Consider the following 24,418-nt stretch of genomic DNA (forward strand, 5'->3'; position numbering starts at 1 on the left):
CAAAAAATTTAAGGACAGATCAGTGCTTTTTTGTTCTGACAATATATCTGTAGTGGAGGCGATCAACAGACAAAAAGTTACATGCAGAATAGTTCTCTGCCTCCTTAAACACTTGGTGCTGTCCTGTTTAAAGTTAAATGTTATCTTTCTTGCGAAGCATGTGCCGGGGGTTCACAACAATGCGGCTGACGCCTTGTCTCGCTTATTAATGGAGGATTTTCTGAGGTTCCACCCCCAGGCAGCGGAGAAGATGACGGAGTTCCCATAATTTCAGTGGAAGATTGGTGTCCCGCCCTCCCAGCCTTAGTAGCAACATCCCTTGCCACACGTACAAGGGGGGCGTATGAAAGGGCATTTTACCAATACAGACATTTTTTAAAATCCCAGCAGATTTCAGACTGGTTTTCAGAAGGGGCCATTTGTACATTTTTACAACATTTGAAAGACAAGGGCAGACCAGTTTCCTGCGCAAAAGCTAGCTTGGCCGCTATTCGTTTTTTCACCCATCTCCACAATCAAGAGTCCCAGCTAAATATCTTTGTCATAAAAAGGGCTGTCGCGGGGTGGGCTAGAGTGGAGGGTCCCAAATCAGATCCTAGGTGTCCTATAACAGTACCCTTACTAGAGAAACTATTGGGTACTATCCCCTCAGTGACTTCTTCTCCTTTTGAGACATTATTCACCGCTGCCTTCTCAGTTGCATTTTAGGGCGCATTTCCCATTAGCGAACTAGTAGGCGCCTCATTTAGGATGACTCCAAAGGGATGGGGTGATTCTCAGTCCAGAGTCTGTATTTATACAACTGCGTAAGTCCAAGACGGATAAGCTTTGCAGGGGTACTTGCATTAAACTTAGCACAGCCCCGGGGTCCCAGGTATGCCCGGTGAGTCACTTAAAAGCTTACTTAGCGGCTCGCCCAGTCACAGGGTCTCCCGCACTTTTTCTGCATGCGAATGGGGAGTGCCTCTCACGCTACCAATTCTTGGTGGTATTGAACATTACGCTGAAGACAGCTGGAGTTGACCCGCGGGGGTATTCGCCCCATTCATTTAGAATCGGTGCAGCCACAGTAGCAGCTGGAGCTGGGTTGTCTGTAGCAGATGTGAAATCCATCGGGAGGTGGTCATCTGATTGCTACAAGCGTTACATTAGACCTCAGCTGATATGATCAGTGTACATTCATGAAAAACCATGATTTGGAATTGACGTTGTTTTCTCACACACTCTTCTTTCATTTACAGTTCAATGACGCCTTGTGTGGTGTGGGTCTTGGGGCATTCGTTTGTTCGGCAGGCAGCTTACAGGTTGCATCAGCTCCGTGAGCCTAATCCGGCAGCAAGCCAAGATGTTGCCTTTCGGTGGTGCGGGGTTGCCGGACTTGGAATCTCGCAGCTGCAGCAACTTGTCGCATTGGCAAAAGGATACAAGGGACTCCAGTTCCTGGATCTTATTATTATCCACCTTGGGGGTAATGACTTGGTGTGCATGGGCAGGAAGACACTCAGGGAAACAATCTTTATAGAGATCACCAAGTTGTCTAAACAATTCCCAAACACAGCCATAGCTTGGTCCCATATGGTGCCTTGTCGGAAATGGGGCCCCGGCATTAAATCAAGAACTCTCAACGTGTCGGTGAGGAGGCTCAACGTAGAGATGGCCAAGTTATGCCCAGGGCCTGGGCGATTATGGAATATTCCACACAAACTTTTGAAGGGCCCGGGATGTTTCACTGGGATATGGTGCACTTGTCAGATGCAGGGGCAGACCAATTTATCTCCGACATGTGGTTCTTCTCTCGCAGTCTCTTTTCTGGTGGGATGGCGAAGGACCTTTGGGGCCCTGGTCGCCCTTGTGGTGGGAGAAGAGGTAGTAAAGTAACCTGAAGCAACAGAGGGGTCCCCAAGGCTGCAGCCCCGGGATAACACCAGAGATAGGATCCTGAAGTCCTGGACCAACCTGTGGATGTGCACACCAGATTAAGGGGTAGGGAGCCCAGATCGCTGGGGTGGGCATGGGGCTCCTGCCCCTGGCTGCCCTGTTACACCCCTTGGCAGATTGGTGTTTGGAGAGGGGGCGGAACCCTGAGCGTGTGGGCAAGGAACGGTGAAATCAGGGGAGCCGCCCCCCCCCCTACAGATACAGGTGGTGGATAGTTCACCTGTGTGGTCCAAAGGAGGTTCAGGACAGGAAGGGATCCTGTCAATATGATTTATGGTTACATAATCAATGGTACGAAGACAGTTAAGATTTGTAAATATGCTTTGAATTTCTCTTGAAGTGATTTATACCTAGAAATATCTGTTATTAATTTTGCAATGAGAAAATTAAATAAAAACCTTCTTCCAACAAAAGACAAATTTGTCGGACTGTGTAGGGCCGGTGTTGGAGGAGGGCCTGCTGGTGGTCTCCGAGTTCTATGAGCAAAGTCAGATGTGGAATTACTTATTTCCACTGTTATGATCAAATTATTTTTGATGAACTTTCTCCTGGTCCCTATGATTTGAAACATTATCAATGTTTATTCCACTGCCTTCTGTTGTGAATACTAGTTCATTTATTTGCTGAAAGGTTAATTGTTTAAATGTTTAATTTTTGCTAGAACGTCTCTGAATAGTATTAGCATAGAAGGTGATGAATGCGGTTTTGAAATGGGATGGTACTTATGTGTTAAGGTAATGATGTGTATTTTTCTCAGTTTTCTCTGCTTTCTTATTTGCCAAAGAGACAATGTTTTTTGCTCAGACCATGATGATTTAGCAGTTTTACTAATTTGTTATGCGTGAATTCTGTTTAAGAGTCCCTGAATTTTGGGGGTGAGCCAGAAGGCTTGCATGTTCTACTAGGGATGCTGTCTAACTCATTTTGCTGCTCAATTGGGACTTAGAATAATTCTGTTTTGCATATGCTATGCTGTGTAACTTTGCTCTCTATGGCATTTACCCCTTATCACTTATTTGGAATTTTTGCAATAAAACCCTTTAAACTTTAATTGATGTAAAACTCAATTAATGAGTGGGCCTCATTACTCAGCTAAACTATTTTAATCTACTAATTGATGTTTAGGAGGTGCCTTAACGTGCAATCTAATCTGTGGGAGAACTAGATGAGGTACATATTTTAGGATGTCTAAATTTGGGATGTCCAGATTGTGGGGAATGGTTGTCTGCCATGTTGTTCATCCAGAGCCTGAAGGAACAGAGCTACTGCGGTGTCAAGTCATCTAGGCCTCTGTGCAACCTCAGGGTAGTTGATGTGATCATACAGAAGGGCTGTTGGCTTGTCAGTTGCTCAGTTCCTAGTGATACTCTCATAACTTTCTACACCTCTCCCAATAGTGGCTCAAAACTGGGCATTCCCAGAGTAGGTGCACTATATTACTATCAGATTATCTGCACCTCCAACACCTAGCTCCAAGCAGGATGCCTGTATCTTTGAGCCATTTGGGAGACCAAAGCCATCTATGTAATATTTTATAGTATCTCAACTTCAAATGTGCCTCCTTGTGCGATTTATCTTGAATAGTCAGTAGCTCTACCCATTTTAATCTGAATAGTCAGTTTGCTGCTGCTGGGAATACCATGTTTTCAATAGGCCAGATGTAGGGACTGAGAACATGTTGTTTGTGAAAATTGTGTATAGGCTTGTCCCTTAAACGTCCCCCGTGTATGAGAGGAAGTTAAGTATGATGGAATAATTTAATGCTATAGGGGAGGCATAAGTCTCTTATGAAGGCAGTGGTGAAGTCACTGAACATCCCAACAAAGGGAGCGCTGTAAGTAAAATCCAGTTTCGACTTCTGCAAACATTTTTAGCCTGCCCTCTGTTATTAGTGGGTCTATCACCCCTAGCCCTTTAGTCCAAAACCTTTCCCAGAAGGAATCTGTACCTCCGATTTTGATGTAATCATTATTCCGTAAGGGAGCTCCTTTGTGTAGTTGACTGTTTTCTCCCAACCTAATGTATCCTTTATGCCATGCATACATCAAAGCCTGCAGTATCAAGTTGGAACATATACAACCTTTCTTGCCTTCTCTATACAATACTTGTGTACTGTCTTCAGTCTTAAGTAGGGATTTCTCTATATGTATTCACATGAGTATGTCCAAGGAGTCATGGATCATATCACATATTTGTGTAAATTGGAATGTGAAACAATGTGAGGTAATCTCAGTCCTCCACTTTTCGTTGCAGTGTGAAGCTTCCCCATTTTTAGGTGAGGCTTCCATCCCTCCCATATGAATGTTTTCATCAATTTTGTGAGCTCAGAGATCATGTGGCAGAGGTTGAATTTGGCAATAAATCAAAAATGTAATTCAAGCACGGCATCACACTCATTTTAAAGTTTGGACTTTTCCCACATTGATAGATGAAACGAAGTCCAACGCAGTAGGTTTGATTTAAATTTGGGAAAAAAAAGTTTCTCAATATCTTCTACTACATTGTAAAAGTCCATACTTAAGTTGATCCCCAAGATTTTTTCAATTGGAATGTTTCCATTGAAACTTGTGTCCCGCCTATGGATGCTACTGTGAGTAAGGGGTAGTGATTCACATTTTTCCCAGTTTATTTTATAGCCTGATACTTTGAGAAGTGTGAGATGATCCTGACAAGGCCATTTAAGAATGTAAGTGTGTCAGATGAGATAACTGGGATATCATCTATGTATTAAAGTGCTTTGTCTTCCCGTACTTTCAAATGAATGCCCTTGATATCCTTATTTTGCCTAATAGTAAATGATTGGGTCTTGATATTTCAAAATGAACAGCAGAGGGAATAGTGGGCACCCTTGTCACGTTTCTCTGTGAATAGTGAGCTCTGATGAGATGTGTACATTACAACTCACTACTGCCATTGGGTTAGTATACAGCCAATTGATTTTGGTGATGCTTTTTTTCTCCCAGGCCCACATCTCATCAGGATTTAAAACAAGTAGGGCCATAGCATTCTATGAATGGTTTTGTCCATGTCCAGCAAGAGAACCTACCTTCCAGTCCATATCATATTGTAGTTTCTACAGCATGTGTGCTAGCGATCTCAAGTGGGATGCAGAGGAGCAATTTGGCATGAAAATGACTTTACCTAAGGATGTTAGCACTATTTTGAGCCTATTGGCCTGCACTTTAGACAGTAAATCTAAATCTGTGTTGAGTTAAGCTCAGCAGTCCATCGTATCTTCATCCAGCTTCACGATGAGGGCTATTTTAGCTGTGTCATCATGTCTTCATCTGGCGTCACAGTGAGGACTATTTTAGCTGTGTTTGTCTCCTTATGGGTTTAGTCCCTTCGCTAATTTCGAGGAATAGATTGCATAACAGTGCTACCAAGAGTGACAAATATTTTGACAAGATCCTGTTGATTCCTGGAGCTTTGTTATACAGGAGGCGGTCAGTCACTGCTATCTCTTCCTTCCTTATGTCCTAGTCCAGTGAGTTTACCTGTTTTGGGGTGAGTTTCAGAAGGTTGAGTGAGGCCAGGGCTCAGTTAACTTTTGACATGCCCATCTTCGACTGTGTCTGAGTGACTCAACTCGCCCTCTGAAGCTCCTTCGGTAACTTGGAGAGACTGCTTTAAACTTAGCCACAACAGTCTTATTGATGGGGGCATGTTCTAGGTATTGTGTGCTCCACGAGAAAGGATCACACATGGTAAACACTGCCTTAATTTTCTTCAACATTTAACCAGTGTTGCAGCTTGTTTGCAAGCACACTTCTGGTAGTGACAATTTACAATTGCCATTTCCCTCTTGGTAAGCTGTAGACAGGTTTCCATGGTCTCAATGCGTGCAGCCAACCGGTGTTGCTCGGTCTGAAATCTAAACCAAGTACCCTCCTCAATGGAAAGAAGCTCAAAGCAGGCACTTTCCAAGTGCTACTAACAGCAAAAAGAACCTAAAGCCCACAAAATCTAATAGAAAACTGAACTGATATGTAATGATCAGCGAAAAACATTTACATATAATATGTTATGGTATTTGTAAAGCGCATGGCTGCTCCAACTACGGAGCTTCCCAGCGCTAGCCAGGGGAGGAGAAACGGAGAGTATGATACCTCAGGAGTCTGCAGAATAGAGCCAGGTTTTCAAGGACTTCCTGAAATTCAGATGATTCTTGCTGTTCCTAATATAGAGGGAGAGCAACTTCCAGGATGCAGAGGACTTAATTCTGAAAAACGGCCACTAGCTCTTGTTCGTCTGACATGGAGGATCTCAGCTAACAAGAGATCTGGGGAACACAATGCGCTGGCTGGGCGATAGGGAAGCATCAATTTCGCCAGGATAGGAGGTCCTTGGGAGTATAGAATGTTGTGTACTATGCACAGGGATTTAAAAAGTATTTGTTTCTCCACAGGAAGCCAGTGTAGCTTTGCTAGAAGTCCAGAAACCCAGCAGAACTTAGGTAGCAAAAACAAGAGTCTGGTGGCAGCATTTTGAACTAGCTGGAGTCTCCTAGTCACTAATTTATTAGCAACCATTAGCGAATATGAATATTTTAAACAAAAATAAATCAGTTTAGTAAAAATAAAAACATGAACAATCTGCATTTGTTTCCTCTAAAATGTAAGTGTATGACATGTTTGCAGCAAAAAAGACCAAGACAGCAGCAACTGTGTATGTCATGGGCTCCTAGAGCAGGTATTGCAGTCAGAGTTATTGCAGTTAGAGCAGTTATTGCAGTCAGAGTTATTGCAGTTAGAGCAGTTATTGCAGTCAGAGTTTGTTTTGCACCTTATTAGACTATCTAGAGCTGACCTTGTATTGGTAATCAACTTGATTTGAATAATGAACTTACTTTTCAAAGTACATACAATGCTCAAAAATGCTTTAATGTTTCGCACCATTTTTTACAATTTTATTTATTGTACAGGTCACAAACATTTCAAGAAAATCATCCCTATAACTTTTCCTGAAGTCCCTTTTGGGATCTGACTTGGACAGTTTTAGCTGTAGCCCAGAGGATAACCTATCAAGACATAGTACACAGAAAGGGCAGTAGGCCAAACCCAATTGGTTGTAGAAAGTTCCATTCATATGTTGATCAGCCCATGTTGCAATCATTGCTTGTTGTCACTATCAGTCATGCCATGTGCAGTTCTGTCATTGATGAAACAGTGCAAGAGTGAGACAAACCTGCATAGGAAAAAGTGAACTCTTTTTACATTCTCAGAGCAGCCCAAGAAAGAGCACCCATTGTGAGCCTTGGGAGGTGGCATAAGAGTTTGCAGCTGCAGCCACTACTCTCTTGAGCTGCTCTGCACAGAGACTGCCATGTACAGCAGCAACCTCTCCATTGTCCAAACACCCTTCCTTGTGTCCTCTTAGCCCCTCACCATGGTGCAGTGGTGTGTTGAACACTGTTTTCCCCAGTTTGAGGTTAACGGTGGGCTGTTGATCGGACTCTCCATGCACCACCATTGCCCAGCTCTGCCCATTGTGGGTCCTGGCTGGTGCATGATATGGCAGACATGGCTCCATAGGTGATGCCTACACAGTTCTAGCAGTAGCCTGTCTGCAGCTCTTCTGCAATCATAACCCAGGTGAGCGCTGTTCCACCACATTAGAGCACAATGGTAAGAGGGAGTGGGTGAGGGCGTGGGCCTGGGCAAGACAGGAAGAGAAGATGACTTGAAGGCAGCAACAACACAGATCCTCATTTGAGGACCTTAGCCCTGAACTACTTAAGGAGTGGGAGCACCTTTTAGTGACTTCTTCTTTTGCCATGATGGACATATTAATCAGAGATGCACGTGCCAAAAGAGATAAACTTATTGAAGATATTCTTGCACTGGAAAAAGAAATTAAAGACATCAATTTACCAGAGGCCAAAGAGAAAAACTACAAGATACTCAAAGAAGTACTACTTAAACACCAAGAATATATTAAGGACAAAAAATTACCCAAACTAAAAAGAGACAAGGGAGATTATCAAAGTGGGAGGGTGTTTACCTACTCACGTAAATTTGACAACATTAAACTGGATAGACATGAGGCTACCCCCCACCTACCTAATGAGGGTACGGCCTCCACTTACTCCACGAGCGAGACAGACCTTTTAAGTACTTCTAGTATCAGTCTACTTATTCCAAGGTTTATTATAACCCCTTTTGCTACCGTACTCTGCATGTTCGACTCATCGATAGATTCACATCCTCCATATGAATTCTCTGTGCATCTTACTTTTACTTGCATATATCCGCATAGCTAAAGCCTTGACAATGTCTTGAAGACGAAACACGTGTCAGCTGTTTTTGCTGTTTGGACTTGTACTGTATATGGTCACTTGATTGGAACTTTGACCATTTTTGTGCTCACCTGTAATAAATATCAAGTGTCACCTGTTTGCCGGACTTCGATTCAATTCTTGAAGCGCCACTTGGATCTATCATACGAAATTTTACTTTGGGTGTGCCCTGGCCTTTATGTTCTAATGACACAGGCTACCACTCACTGATTCCAGTGTGTGTTCCTTTGACACCTGAGGTGGCAGGTGCACGGCTAGCCTGGCACCCACTACAAGCTGTTGCTCGAAAAAGACAATTACTAATGAACATTTGATAAACCTATGTCGATGTGCGAGCGTCTTTGGCACTCTCCACCTGTTTTTGCTGTGTTTTCACAGATCCTGGTTGTGCACTACATAACTGATTCTGCGCATGGGTGCGGTCCACCCTTTTATCAACCACATAACCTGACCTTTGACGGGTCCGTGTATTAGCATCTTGTGGGATGATCAAACTGTTCTTTCCAATATAGTGCACTTTTGCTTTAAGTCAAAGCCTACTATATTATATTCCTCTCACAATATACAATATTCAGTAAAAAGGTCAAATAAACTGAGTTAAAAATCTTCCAATCACTCATCCAAACCTACATCAAATTCAAAGTCAAGGTAACGGGTAAAAAGTAAAGAATTAGCTCTCAAACTGTAATGAGGAGGATCCCCGTGGGTCCCAAACACGGGGCCCTCCCCCCCTGGCCTCAGAAGTCAAAGCAGTACACAGTATAGCAGATTTTGATTCGCTACCGATACCATTCAGCCCTATCAGTAACCCTCCCAGGACAGTGCTGCCCTTTCCACCATGAACCGGACTGCCCCCTGCATGGGGTATAACTTCAACCACAGGGACTGGTGCCTGGCAGAGCTCTACACCACCTACAGCCATATCATCGAGCTAGTTCCGGAACTCCGACAAGAATGACACATCCCTTGTGATTTCCTCACCCTCTCAATGAGCAGTTGCCGGCGTACCTCACTGACCTACAGCCTGTTGTAAGGAGGGTTTGAAAGGCAGTCAAACTTTGCTGCTTGGAATATTGTCACGAACCAGCACCACATCATCCATCTTCAGGTCCAATACCTTGGAGCTTCTCTGCAGGGTAGCCTTCATTACTATTTCTCTGATTACTTTTTGATACCTGTTTGGTGTCCAAAGGAGGAGGGATCCAGCTTGGAGGATGAGGTATAATATCCATAACAACTCTACTCATACACATTTGGACTTCTCATATGACCTTTCTGTGTTCATATGAGGAGTTTCTTTGGTATTCATGGACAAAAGAATATATTGCCCACTCAAGTAGCTGGTAATTAACAATGAGCAATATGGATTGAGGTAAACAATCTATTGTCTCCAATATAGTACACCACCGTAATAAGTAGAAGCTTTCAGTTTTACAGTGGCTTCCTTGCTGCTATTCATTTATCTGGTCATGTGTGTCTGCATTTATGGAATTTGTATTGCCTCGCTATGAATTCAGCCATGCAGCCATCCATCCGTACATACATCCACTCAATGTCATCCATACACACATATCCCATTCATATGCACACGTGTTCATATATCCCCCAAAGACCACACTATCACTGACAACCATGACAACACTGTCATAGTGTCCCTCGTCAAAGTATTTTGTTCAAAACATAGTATCCGGCTCTATGAACATTAGGCTTAAGGTCAATGAGTCTTGCCATGGGGGTGTCTGCTAACAATGTGCGGAGTGGTTTAGCCTTCAGTTTCTCACTACTCAGAAGTACCTCTCACTACATGAAAGGATGGAGGTTACTGGTCTAAAGTGAGTGTCCAGTGTCGCAAAGTGAAGGAATATTGAGGAAGACCAACGAAAGGGTAATAGCCTTGTCTGTTTTTACTCGTTGTTTACCATTGGCCGTCAGGACTTAGGAGCTCGAGGTCCCATCAGCGAAAACGTTCCGCTAACGTTAGTGCTTAACGACCTCTTTAGTGACCCAGCCCAGCAACCCCTCTCACCACGCGCACGCCGCACTCTTGTAACGCAGTTAACCCATGTCGGAAGGAGCTGGAATTTAGATAACACAAAGCTGTCATTTACTTGAGCAGCAGTTGATTCCGCCCCTTCAGATTCCTAGGGAGCAGTAAACAGACCATGCAGCTGGCTGCTCCCGGCTACCCTGCCATTCCGCGCGCTGTCCCGTAGGCCGCGAGCCTCCTCCTGCTCCATCCTCCCCGGCTGGGGCGCGTGCAGGACTGCCTCTGAGGGCTGGGACCCCGTTCAGAAGCCTCTGATCTCCCGGCGCAGGTAGGAACAGCTCCTGCTGTCTGCACGTATTATTCAGACTGCCTACAGCACCTTTAAGATAGTGGGGTTGGGGTATCCTGGCTGTGAAGCCAGCGACCACCCCCTGTTACTGTCATGGATTTGGGGTCGATTGGTTGCTTGTTTAGTCTTGTTGCTGCCTATACTTATTGATTGCAAACTATATGCACGTCTGTTAATAAATTGTGTTAAAAAGAATAGCTTATCTGTGGTTCTAATCTTTCGTGGGGCAGAGCATGGGGCGGGCTGGCCCTTACTGACTGATGTCCTCTTGTGCGCAATCCTTATAACCGCCAGTACATTGCCATTAACGTTATTGAGAAATAACAAGAATCTCCTCGAGGTGTGTTGTGTGTTATATTGCATAGCTTTACTCACTCAGCTCTCTCTCAACTTTGCTCACTTAACATTCACTGATCAACTCACTCACTTAATGGCTTACTGACACAAGCAGCTGCTTACTAATCACTCCTTCGTCTACTCACGTTGTCACTCACTCATCGACTTGCTCCCCCCTCCCTCGCTCCGCTGCATTTGCAGCTTCCACGCACACACATACATGCTTTACCTAAGCCATAGTGGGGACGCTAAAATAACCTGGCGGTTCCAGCACCCCAGAGCCACTAGGCAACATTTATATTTGCCCAAACTCTTGAGTCGTATTCTATGTTTGAATTCTACAAGCTGCTTCTTTCTAGCGTCACATGCACTTTTGACAAAAGCATGGCGATGGCAGTGCCCCCGCTCTCTGGTCATTTCTAGGTGGGAACACTTTGTAGCAGTGTCTTGTCTTGTGTGCACGCGGGTCCACTGACTCTCATCCGCGTGGGCTTTTGTCACCTTGGGTAAGTCGTGCATTTTTGTGGCAGTATCTTGTTTTGACACTCAGGTGAAAGCGTTCCTTTGCGTTTCTTCTAGGATAACTCATCATCCCAAGATGGTGCCCAGCTGCCCACCCTTAGCCAGCAGGCCGAAGCCGCCGATGTAGGCGCTGAGCCCGAACATATACTGGAAATGAATCTCTGTTGGAATGAAATCAAAAAGAAATCTCACAGCCTCAGGTAAAACCATTGTTGCGACTAATTCATCCAGCTCTATGTTCATGGACCGATCCGCTTGCCCGCCAGGCCATCCACTCGTCATTTACCTCATCTCATTTCGCCCTTCGTTCGTTCCTTCCATCCCCGCTTCATCAATCCATCCTGTCCACCTTTCTTTTCCTCCTACCCTCACTGAACGTTTAGGTGCCTGATGGGGCAGCGGATAATCTGTGTGGAGGCAGGAGCAGGGCCATTGGTAACACACCCTAGCTCTGTGGGAATCCCATTTATATGGAAGGAATGATTAGACACCAGTGAATGCCTTGTTCTGTGTGTAGTGACACGGAAATCATAAAAAGTGAAGTTCAAATTCAGTTATTACAGCAACCCCGGACTTACTTTCTGCCTCCTTAATACTGATTACCCAACCTCTTTATACATACCAAACCAAACATGATATACTTGAGCCTAAAACAGCAGAAAACGTATACAAGATGGTTCACTGTCAAGGTGGAATCTCAATAATTATCAACAGAGTTGTACACTGTAATTCCGTGCAGTCTGCAAATAGCCAAAGGCTCAAGCAGATGATGCCAAGCAGAGCGTCTGCTGCAGATACCATTGGCAGACTTCAAACGCCTGAGACAGCAGACATTGTGTTGGCGGTTTCAACCACATTCATGCGCCAGAGGGGCAAGCGTTACACCCACTTTAAAGATAGAGCATGTTGCCTTGCGATCCAAATACTGTGTGCCCCCTGAATATTGAATCAACAACAATGATTGGACAGAATATCGAGGGCAGCATATCGAAAAAAATATCGATGAGTAAGTCTAGATTTTCTACGCCTAACTCCACATATATGTGCCTATGCGGTGCATATATCTTCAAGGTGCGTAGATGTGGAGTTTGAAATAGTAAATCTGTGCTTCCCTGTATGCACTTAATTTTCGATATTTTGTCTCAATATTTTGTCTTCAATATTAGTATGGCATGCTATTCTTGGTGTCGAGATTCACTTGTACAATTTCGAAATGATGGATGCCGCTATTTTGCTGGTGGTGTCTATGTGCCTCCATTTCTGTGATAATCTTAATTCCCTTTTTGCTACTTGTATTAAAACGATCACATTTTTCAGTTTGCCCTGTTGTCGTCCTGAACGCCAGGGCTCCTAAATCTAATTTACTTGTTGTATACAAATGTAAACGTTGTTGCAGGAACCTGTGCATTTTCATTTGCCAACCACACCCCAAATTCAGCAGCCGTGGCTTCAAAGGTAGATTCTTGTTTATTGTAATATACCATATGTTTCAAACAAGAAGTGATCAGTAGTGCAACAATTGTTCATATCCGGACCTTTCTTCAGTTGACCATTTCAAGAATGCACCAAACGTCTCCAAGACCTCACTTGCTTTGAAGCACCCGCTTGCGCTGCCTTTCTTACCACACTTACAGTTCAGATTGCATTCCTGTGAGATACATTCTTTCTTTAGTACCACTAATAGCGGTAAAGTGGAGTTTAGGGCACATTTTGTTAATCATGCTCCTTTCCCACATCCCCTCACCAATACTCCTGAGGTACTCATTAGGATGCTCCACAGAGCAAGCAAGCAGCTTGAACACTAATTTCGCTCTTAGAGCCCCTTGGGCCACTAGAGATGATGCGTGAGCCTAAACACTCCACCCCTCTCGAGCCCTGTACTCATCTCCCTTACCAGGCACTGGCCTCTCTCCAGGTGGCTCCACCTCCAACTGCCCTTGAAGTCCTGGAGTCTTCTTTCCTTTTTCTCGTTTTACCCCTGTCCAACTCTTTCCCACTTCTGTGGTGCTTTCTGGTGAGCGATGCTGCTCACAGTCTCTTTCACACTAACCCGTAAATCCTCCATCGCCTTCCTCTCAGACCCGTACAGTGCTGCCTTCCACTCTCACTTCAAAGCCAAGGAGTAAAGCTGAGATGGAAGAAGGGAACGCCATGCCATGTTGTTGTATGTGTGTCCCTCCATATAGAAGCTGCTTCCGAGCGCTAAGTGAGAACAGAAGGGGGAAGGGAGGGACTCTGATGGGTAAGAATGAAACAGGGAGCCCGAGCTGACAGGGTTTACCCGTGTAGAGCCTCCCCTCTGTCACCTTCGCCGGCTCTCTCATTCTTCTCCTGCTTTCTTTACTCCTTGCACTTTCCTTCCTCCAGCCTCTTATCTATTTTTCCTTTCCTGCTTTATTTTGATTCCTCTCTTGCCCTTTTCCCTCCCTATACACTCACCTTTTTTTCATTCTTGTTTTCTCTGTTACCTTCCCCTATTCTTTGTCTCTCCATGGATGCTTCTTTTGTTTCCTCAGGCACTAATCATCCACCATTCTCATACTCTCTCACTCTCTCTCTGTCTCTCTCTCTCTCTCTTTTCAGTCTTCCTCCTGCTGCTCCTGTCATTTACTTTGTCTTTTTCTCCCCTAATCTAATCTTCATATTTTCCAGTCCCTTTTTCATTCTCCCATCACTTTCATCCTTTTAATGCTCTTGCTTCTTCCCCTTCTCCCTTGGTGTCATCCATTCTTTCACCCTTTCCTCCTCATTTCCCCTTCCTTTCTCCTCTGGATGTCTTTGTCTATCTCACCCTAGCCTCTTTCCTCTTCTTGCAACTTCCACACTCTTCAGTGCTTAATTTGAGCCGGTTGTTGCCGGTGAGGGCCATGGATTTGGGGACCAGCACAAATTTTTCAGCATCCGACATTTACCGGGTAAAAGAAAGGAAAAAACAAAACAGAAAGACCGTCACAAAGCGAAAGAGCAGGAACCTGCAAGAGTGAGGTAAAGGGGCAGGTAGTGTCCGGTACTGGGCTAAAAAGGCACATGGTGGATTTAATACTAGGTAGCCTTGGTATTCAGTGCACCAGCATTTAGTTGCACCGGTTGCGGGCATCTGGACAGAGCTTTGGCACTCATTCTTTTACAAATGAAGGACTGACTCTCTTCTCCATCCTTGTCACCACCCTCCTTGTTACCTCTCCCACTCCCCTTTTCCTCTCCTCTCTCTTATCCTTTTCCTTCCTTATCACTTATGCCTTCCTCCTTTCGCTCATTTAGGTTGTCCCTTCCGTAACTTGAATGTCTTCACTATTCTTCCTTTTCCTCTCTCACTCCATTGCTTCTAGTTCTCTTTCTCTCACCTTGCGCTGACCCAGCCCTCATCCTCTTCTGTTCTCCTTCCTCTAGCTCTTGTTTTTTAGATTCTCTTCTCTCATCTCTTTTTCTTCTCTCTTGTAACTCTCATCTTGAGTCCCTCAACCTCTTTGTCAAACTCTTTTTCAATTTAGCTTGCTTCTTCACTCTCTTCTTCATTGTTCCCCCCTTTTTAGGTCGAGCATAGCAGTGCGCAAGGGCTGCTTTTCTGACATGTTGGTATCAATGTGGGCTTTTAACCACACCCACCTCAGGCCCATGACTTTCACTCGTTCTTGGGCTTGCCTTTCAAAAATCCTTTGATGACATTGGTAAATGCTTTACATTTGTGCCACCTTGGGGTGGTTTTGTTGCCATCTTTGGGACCGACCCTGTTACATGGATAATTGCATGTTTGCTGATATGTTTGACTGCGAGCGAACTTATTTTTCCTTTAGTGTCTCTCCTTCGTGCTCACCCTCATGGCAGCCGAGGCGCTTTGAAGTGACTTGCTTTATGACAACTGTTTTACTATATATTTTCAGTTTATGTGGCAAGAAAAGACCAGTTAGGAATTTGCAACACTAATAGCACTAACTTGAGCAAACGCGAGACCCATTGCGTTGCAAATGCTTGTCTTTTACTTGAGCTCCCTTTATCTCGATGTTCCCTCTTATGCACTTGCCAGCTTTCTAATTTCTCTCTAGCCATTCTCTTTTTGTGTGTTGTTCTATAGCTCCCCTCTCTTTCCTGTTCCTTGAGTTCTCTGCATCTCTTCTCTGCTCCAACCCCTCTCTTCACTTTGCACCACAGCATTGTCACCCCAAGGACACACACATCAGCACTGCGAGACACTGCAGCAAGGTTAGCTGAGCAGAGCAGTAGCATTTGTTGTTCAAAACCAAAGCTATGTCAACCCCTCTCTTGTGAGCTATTAGCCAGATGTCTGTTTGGCATGTACTGTTAATGCAGAGTGACTGTGTGGATACTAGACTGGCACGGTAAGTAAACTGACTAGACTGGAACAGGAAGTGGGCAGACCGGGAGTCACATGGGCAGACAGTTTGTAGTTTGTCAGCTTGTGCTCTCACCCTGGTCCATCCAGGAGCTGAAGTGCAAAAACTACAACAAACCCTGGATGCGGAATGTTTCTGTGTGACTCTTCAGTTGTTTTAAGACATGCCGCACACAAGGTCAGAAAATATCAAGAATGACTACCCCTTGGCGGGCCTCCAACATGACAACACAAAAAAGAGATGACTTCAGGCCTGGGACATTACATTTAAGTTTACTGAAGATTGAGAGTGACCGCAGGTCCACCTGGAAAGAGTCCTGGTCCCAAGTAAAAAATGCCAGGGGTGCCTACTGGCACACTCTGGCTCAAATTAAGTACTGCTTGTACACCCTCTCAAAGTCTCTTCTTGACTCAACAAGACTCTCAATCCATGCTGGCTCTGTCAACATTCAACTAGGGTGGTGGTGCACAAGCCATTGGTCACCCTTGTTTCATGGTTCTAATAGCTGCTCTATGCTGGTTACTATCGTACCATGTAATTAGAAGCAGTGATTCAGTCATGTTCGCATGAACTTTGGTTTAAGAGAAGCTACATTGTGCAGTTTTACTGTTGCCATGCAATGTGCCTCTATTTAGGGGGAGGAGAGAAGGGTTCTGACAATTTCTACTCATATCTTTCTTGTGACCCCTCCTTAGTTGTCTCCTACATATCTTGTTTCTAAACCTTCTTCAGGCACTCACTGCGTGCTTTCATTTTGTAAACTAGTCTCATCAGTAATTTATTAGTCATGCTACATGTTATTTATTTTGTTTGATTTCTTTTCTAAGGGAGTTTTGCTTTCCATGACAATATTGCTACACTGCCTGTCCTGCATTCACATAGTTTTCTGTACATAGAGCTTAAAAAATCATTTTGTAATCTGATCTGAAAAAGTGAACACTTTAAAAATCAAAAATGCATATAAGCTCTTATTCCGTAAAGTAACTGTTATGAATACGATTAAAAGTATTGAAAATGTAATTCTGCAGAAGCTGATGTCATTTTGAATTTAAGAAAGTTTTTTTAATTTGGCTGCCGACCAAATAGTATGTATTGCATGCTATTTATCCGGCTGCTGACAAAATTGTACTTAAGTTCTGCGGTTTAGCCAGAAGCTGGCTAAATAGCTGAACTTCACTGTTTAACCGGCCGTAGGCTGAATAGTAGCGATCACTTACTATTTGACCGACCGAGGATAAATAGAGTGAAAGTGTCTTTATTTGCTGGACATGAATATTAAAGGAGACTGCAGGCAATGGCACAGTGATAGCCATCTTGTGTTGGGGGTACATGGAAGTGTGTGAAGCATTTAAAAGTAAGTGCATATCCACATGTACAAAGGTAAATTCATGAATTCAGCAAAGTTGTTTACAAATAAAAAAAAAAAAAACAATTAAATCAGTTTGAGAAAAATACATTTACTTTAATATAATATAAAAAAACAGAAATGTGAAAGTGTCTAGGGCGCAATGGGACGACACTGGTGTCCCGAGATACCTCTTATAAGAAACTCCTTTCTTTACTTGTGAATTCCCGTGTTCTTCCCTCCTTGATGTGGCCTGGAACCTCAGTTTCCAGCCACTGGCTACATTCATAGATCAAGACCTTCATAGTTGGAACCGACTAACTCTCAATCTCACGGGTCACACTGCTTTATTTAAAACGATGTGCCTCTCCCGCTATTTATACACTCTCTCCAATTATCCTTATTTGATCCCTCGGGGAGGTTCTGTTCCCTGACTTCTAAACTTACCTCCTTTGTATGGGCTAGAAAGTGCCATTGTGTGGCGTTTAATTCGGCGTGTAAATCTCTCTTTGACAGTGGACTGTGTGAGTCAGATGTCTATGCCTATTACCTGGTGGCGCATTTAGTGGCAATAAATGTGTGGATTATGGAGGTTGGGATGATCCAGCCTAGAGCTTCACCTTATAGGCTTTGATGGGGCCCATGATCTACTCTATGGTCTTTAATGACAGCCTTCTGAACAGCAGTGAGAATGTTCTCAGTGGGAGCAAAACATTGTTCTACTGTTGAATATAGATGTGATTTGTATGCAGTCAGGACTATTTCACCCTTATTGAATGTTACATGGGTGAAACTAATGGCACCAGCAATTACCCTGATAACCCGATGTTTTTTATTGTCCCTTGTGTGTCGTGCTGCAAGCATGTCTTGTTGCAATCCTCTGAGAATGCATGTGTGTTCGACTGTCCAGAATTTACTGGAAAAATCAGGACGTATCAAGTCATATAAGGGTTTTATGCGTGATGCATAATCTGGAATGCATGCTCTGCCAAAATTTTAAAAACCCAATAGTGAATGGAGTTTTTTAATGGTATTTGGAGTTTGTAACTGTGCATTTTTCTAAGAATTGTGGCACTATGCTCTTTCCTTCACTTGATAATTCGTATCCCAGAAACAGGACACTAAGGAAGGCTATTTTTGTTTTGTTTTTTAAATTGAATTTGTAGCCGTATTTGGCAAATCCTACAACAATGCGGGCTACCCATCTTAGATGTTGCAGTAATTCATCATCCGTGAGATAGATAACATCTACATAGGACAATGCTTCAGGGTCAAGATCATGCAATATTGAAGTTACAGGAGCCGCGAACAGTCCTGGACTGTTCTTATACCCCTCTGGGAAACAACATAATTCTTTCTGGGAGCCTAGTGTGCTGAAACATTTTAAGTCTCTACTCTCAGGTGCGATATTTTGGCAGAAGAAGCCATTGGAAATAGCCAATGTTGTTTTGTATTTCTTGTGCACTATGTTGTTCATAAGTGCTGCGTTGTGTGAGTTTTGTATAGCATATGTGCGAGTGTGACTGTTTAAGTGTCTGTAATCTAAGACTATTCTGTACGAATGGTCCGGATTAGCTACAGACACAGAGCATTATTAATTGGTGAGACACAGGGTTCAATTACGCTGTGGTCTCTAGTTGTGTGAGGATTTCCCTCATGGGTGCTTTAGCATCATGTTTTTTGGATACTGGGGTTGAGTTTGGGGTTGATTCTTAATTGGAATAACATGATAGGGGGATTCTTTATCCCACCCTACATGGTTGCAATACAACGTGGGTACCTGCGCCAGTGCCCAATCAATGGTGTAGGATTCTGCGGAACAAGAGATGAGAAAGAAGGTTTGATAACCTCTTCCCCATATGGGCAAGTACAGACAAATTCAGGTAGCCGATCCCTTTCGGCCAGTAAAATATCATAAATGTTTACGACTTGGTCCCAAAAGATTGCGTCGATTGTGCGTTCAATGTCTCCTTCTAACTGTATTGTTACTTTGTACACCCTGTCAGGCATGGAGACACGCATGTCCGCAGTTTCAGCTTTTAAGAAGTCATCAGTTGCTTTCACCTCCAGATGCTCTAGAAGATTCCGGCAAATTATTGTGACCTCTGCTGCATTGTCTAGCAGAGCTAGCACCCATGTCTTGTTCTTAAATGGAGTCCTCTTCTTGAGTGGCATGATGAATCGCAACTGCTGCCACTTTTTTCTTTTTAAATTGGGTTTTGTGTTGGGGAAGTTTCTCCTCTTTTTTAACAGAAACTTCTGTAGAGCGTTGTGATTCCTGTCTTGGTTTCACGTACTCAGTTCTTCGCTCTGACCGCCCACCTCTCTCACTGCATTTTTCCGGTGAGTCCTGATTGAACGAGATTGGCGTGTATCAGTATATTGATATCTTTCAGGCGTTTTAATATTATCTCTATTTTTGACATATCTATTGTATGGGGTCTCCATATGCGAAAAATTCTCCCCTTTCTTTTTTAGGTATTTGCTGTTTTGTATCCCAGCGTTTTTTAGAACCCTAAGGAGCTTGCTTGGTAGAATCTTTATTAGATTTACCCTGAAACTGTAGTTTTGTGGGTATGGCCCCCAGACTATCTCGACCAATACTAGAATAGGTCTCCGCGATAATCTCTGGCAATTCACGTTCTTGATCGTGTGGAGGAATGTCCCGGAGCTGCATGTGCACTGCTAGAGCAACTGCTTCCTCTTTAAGATTACTTAATATGATTGAAAAGACAGTGGCAAAATTGCCCATGAGTTGCATCCCCAAGTCCAGGGCCAGGGCAGCCCCATATTCATCTTGAATTTGTTTTAACACTTCTGGTAGATTGGCAATTGTCGGTGTACCATGTGCGGTAGTATAAAATGTGGCAAATACTGTGCCCCAAGTATTACAGTAATCTACTGTGGGAACCATCCCAAATGGCATGCACATAGTTAATATTCTATGATTATCCTGAGGTCCCATATGGGGAAATACTGCTTCCAGTGCATTTATTTTTTGAGCTAACCAAAATGGAATCTCTTCTCGTTTAGCGTGTACCTTACCCATAATCTAATGTACAGTCGCAGGATTAATGCCTGACGTTGCTGCATGTAGTTGCTCTGGGGCTGCACGTGCTGGGTTTGTATTTAATGTTTGCATTACAAACTGTACTAACAGTCTGTATATTTCCGGTAAGCTCAGTATATGAGCGGCGGACTTCAGCTACCGTCAAGGTTGCTGCATCAGGGTGTGGTGTACATGTGGCCAATAAAGGCCAGTTAGGACCATCATTACTTAGAGGACCCAACCTAACATGCAGGATTGTATGTGGTAGGGCGCCATCAAGCCAGTTATTATGATCTTGATAAGGTAGAGGTATTTCCAAATATGCATATGCTCTATATTATGCAGGTATGTTTGCAGGTGTATAATGGTGAAATGTATTTGTGTTCCCATCAGCTGTTGGAAATGTGACCCAAAAACAAAAAGTTTCTGTTCTATAGGCTGGATGAACCTCAACAACAAAAGTAACTGGACCCCACTGGGCCGTTAGGCCATGTGCCAGTAAATGTGCGGTAAAGGGTGGTCACATATTGACTGCAATTGCTACCCGTTGCAGGTTCGCCAATGTGAATGGTACATTTTGTTCAGAGATAAGCACACCAAATGGGGATTATCCTTTTAGGGTTCAAGCTTGAACAACCTACATCGGTAGCTAGGTACTCCCTACTTAGCTGAGGAGGAAAATCCTCAATACCACAGACGTCTCAGTAAATAGTACTGAGGTGTCTTTGCATATAGTGAGACAGAGATACTCAGGAGGACCTAAAAATTAGTGCCTGACCAAACGTTACCAGCGCCATGTCGCGTAGGTTCTCATTATCCTAATAAAACTACTGGAGTCGGGCAGCAGAATCGCCTGGATTGCGGGGGCTGAGTCTGAGCCCGCACCATGTGACACCTATCGGCCTAATCCGGGGTTTTGTTCTGGCTAACTAGCAGTGCCTCATCTCCATCCAAGAACAGGGATGATTGGGCAACCAGGCGCATGACAAAAATGACTCCTCAGGGGAATCGTGGTCACTCAGACCTCATCCTTTTCTCTCAGTTACATTAGTCTCACATATGCAAGGACAATCAGAGGCAGAGTAAGGTTCAATAAGGTTTTATTGAGGTAACTGCATCTTCGATAATAAAGCATGTATTGCAATAACTAGGACCATGAAGCACAATAGGATTAAAATTGTGACAAGGAGAGTAAAACACTAAAATAACTCTACCACTGTGTCACTAAGACTGTGAAGGATAGTTCCTACCTAAGCTATAATAGAGCACAGCATGTTAAGCTTTAATTCTGCCCTTCAGGTTCCCCTGGGAAGACATCATCCCTCATACCTGAGCAAGAGGCCTATAGTCTACATAAGCAGCTGGAGCGAAGCACTCAGCAATCAGCATACAGTCGTGGTCGTCTGGCTGGAATCTCCCTCTAACATGCATGGGTTAAAGTAGTGTTTTTATAATAAAACAGCGGATGTTCCAAGAAAGGATCCCCACGTAAGAGTCTGTATGTTTCTGTGAGTATTGAAGACAAAGCGTAACACTTTTGCCAGCAACCTATCTTACTGAAACCTTGAGAAAAGCACAGAGTGAAAGAAATGTCTTGTTTAAGAACGCAGTTTTGACCTAGGTGAAGAACAGCTAGAAAGAGAAAATGAAATAAGAGCGCAAATGTGACTTGTTAAAATAATATAGCAAACCTAGAATAAAACATATCTAGGTTAAAGTGCACAGAGGCAGGCCTAGTTTGCTAAAATAACGTGTATAAAACTATAGCTAAAATGGTAACACAACAGGCTGGCCTTATCCATCCGTCATGCACCCGTGTGGCTGTAAAGTGCTGGAGCGCAGCACTGCACATTGTCCTCCGGAATCTCCGCCTGACAGCCCTGACTCCCCTGTGGTGGGACACCTGGCTCCAACAGGTGTCCAGCCTTGAGGGCTTTGTCCACTGGAACCACATAGGGATTATGGGGGTGATTCTGACCCCGGCGGTCTGGCGGGAGCACCGCTGACAGGCCGGCGGTGCCCCGCAGGGCATTCTGACCGCGGCGGTTCGGCCGCGGTCAGATGCGGAAAACCGGCGGTCTCCCGCCGGTTTTCCGCTGCCCTTGTGAATCCTCCATGGCGGCGGAGCGCGCTCCGCCGCCATGGGGATTCTGACACCCCCTACCGCCATCCTGTTCCTGGCGGGTCTCCCGCCAGGAACAGGATGGCGGTAGGGGGTGCCGCGGGGCCCCTGGGGGCCCCTTCAGTGCCCATGCCAATGGCATGGGCACTGCAGGGGCCCCCGTAAGAGGGCCCCACTTTGTATTTCAGTGTCTGCTATGCAGACACTGAAATACGCGACGGGTGCCACTGCACCCGTCGCACCTTCCCACTCCGCCGGCTCAATTCTGAGCCGGCGTCCTCGTGGGAAGGATGATTTGCCCTGGGCTGGCGGGCGGCCTTTTGGCGGTCGCCTGCCAGCCCAGGGCAAATCCCAAAATACCCTCAGCGGTCTTTCGACCGCGGAGCGGTATTTTGGTGGGGGAAGTCTGGCAGGCGGCCTCCGCCGCCCGCCAGACTTAGAATGACCCCCTATATATTTGGGGGCATGTATTGAGGGGGAGCATTGATGTCCTTTCAAGACTTAAAAGACCAGTACACCATGTCACATGCACAGTCTATCTCTTCCTCCAACTGCGACATGCTTGTGGGTTCTTCTTCCCTTAACAACTCAGCTTTTCAAATTTAGCCTGCTTAAAGCCAAGATACTCATGGGATGCTTGGGCAGGTTAGCGGTCTCTGTGATCTACCGCCCCTTGATTATTAATACTCCCAATGGCCTCTCACCCCTGAGACATAAGTGGGAGGGTTAGGTGGGTGAACTGGACAATGATGACTGGAGGGATGACTATCAGGCCCCCCGGATTTAGCAATTTCCTCCTGCCTGCATATGATTCAAATCAATTACCTGCACGCAACTGACCTATCCCCCTGCTGCATATTGCGGATGGCACCTCCCTTTCATCCAGGCTGCTCCTGCTGCACCTTCCCCGCTGCAGACTTCTACAATATGGTGTGGATTGCCCTGTGCTGTGCCCTTTTGGGATGGGATAGGTTGTGAATTATCAACAATTTTGGGATGCTCCATTGACATGGACCCTAAGATGGAGCTGTTAGGTCTTTTGGATGCGTTGGAGGGACCTCGGTCTGGAAGGAAATTTATAGGGATAGTGTGTATGGTGGCCAAAAGAGGTGTTGCCCACTGGTGGAAACACCCCTCACCCCTCTCATTGCAACTATGGTATAATGGAGTGGGCTAGTGCACTCGTCAAGAAAAAACAATATACAAGGCACATGTCTGTCCCTAGAAACAAGATAAAATATAGGGGAAATGGTGGGGTTATTATGAACTACCATCATGATGGAGCTATGGTTTATACTGATGTTATGTACGTTTGTGCTCCAAAGTTATTGTGTTATTGATGACTGTGTCAAATTGAATGGCACTTTATGTAAAATCAAAAATTACCTTATTTAAAAAACAGAAATGTAGGAATCAAACTTCTGATCATGGAGCTTCGGGAGACTTTGTGCTGCAGTCTATGAGTATTTAGCTGTCTGCAAAAAAAATAATGAGTATGATTGTGATGTGTAGTGCAAAAATGTTTTCTTCACTCACGAGAATACATTGTTTTTTTAATGTTCATGATCATCCTTTGATGATTTGAAGTCTGGATGCTTATGGGGCTCCTTGTGGAAGGTCGTGTTCTCTTGTGCTAGTTTTGAACTTCTTTTGGGGGGGGATTGTGCTTGCTTAGTATTTCAGACTCAGCAATACAACAGCAACCAACAGCATGGGTATCTGGGCCCCACAGAGGAAGGGTCATTTGCATAAAGCAATAGGTGCTAAGGGGCAGACTGCTTTGGGGGCACTTGCAGGTTGACATTGGATGAGATACTGTAATGGAGCTTCTGTGGAACAGGGGAAGTGAAAGAAGGAGACATGCTAACAAATTATCTGGGTAATTCACAAGGCAAGTGTCTATTAGCCTAGCTGCCAGCTGAATAATCACTATTTCACACTATATAACCAGCAAAGTCTGTTTCAGGCATAGATGCTTATTGGTCCCATGTCATGGGTGGCTTCTTCAGCCACACTAATATTTTAGTCATTCACCTAGTGTATTTTGGGGGTGGTAGTTTTGTTTTTAGCATGCTACGCAGTGTTTTAAGTGGGCTAGGTCCTGTTTCTTCTGGCTCCTC

General features: G+C 44.4%; 1 protein-coding gene across 1 annotated transcript in view; it reads left to right on the forward strand.

Annotated features, from left to right (window-relative positions):
- The window catches only part of DRP2 (dystrophin related protein 2), a 633,012-nt gene that overhangs the window by 137,323 nt on the left and 471,271 nt on the right, over positions 1–24,418 (forward strand). Inside the window, exon 2 of the mRNA XM_069213379.1 lies at positions 11,488–11,630. Within this exon, the coding sequence (XP_069069480.1) occupies positions 11,488–11,630 (143 nt within the window). The remainder of the gene's footprint in view (positions 1–11,487; positions 11,631–24,418) is intronic.

The sequence above is a fragment of the Pleurodeles waltl genome, chromosome 2_1 (assembly GCF_031143425.1).
Source record: "Pleurodeles waltl isolate 20211129_DDA chromosome 2_1, aPleWal1.hap1.20221129, whole genome shotgun sequence".
Classification (NCBI taxonomy): Eukaryota; Metazoa; Chordata; class Amphibia; order Caudata; family Salamandridae; genus Pleurodeles; species Pleurodeles waltl.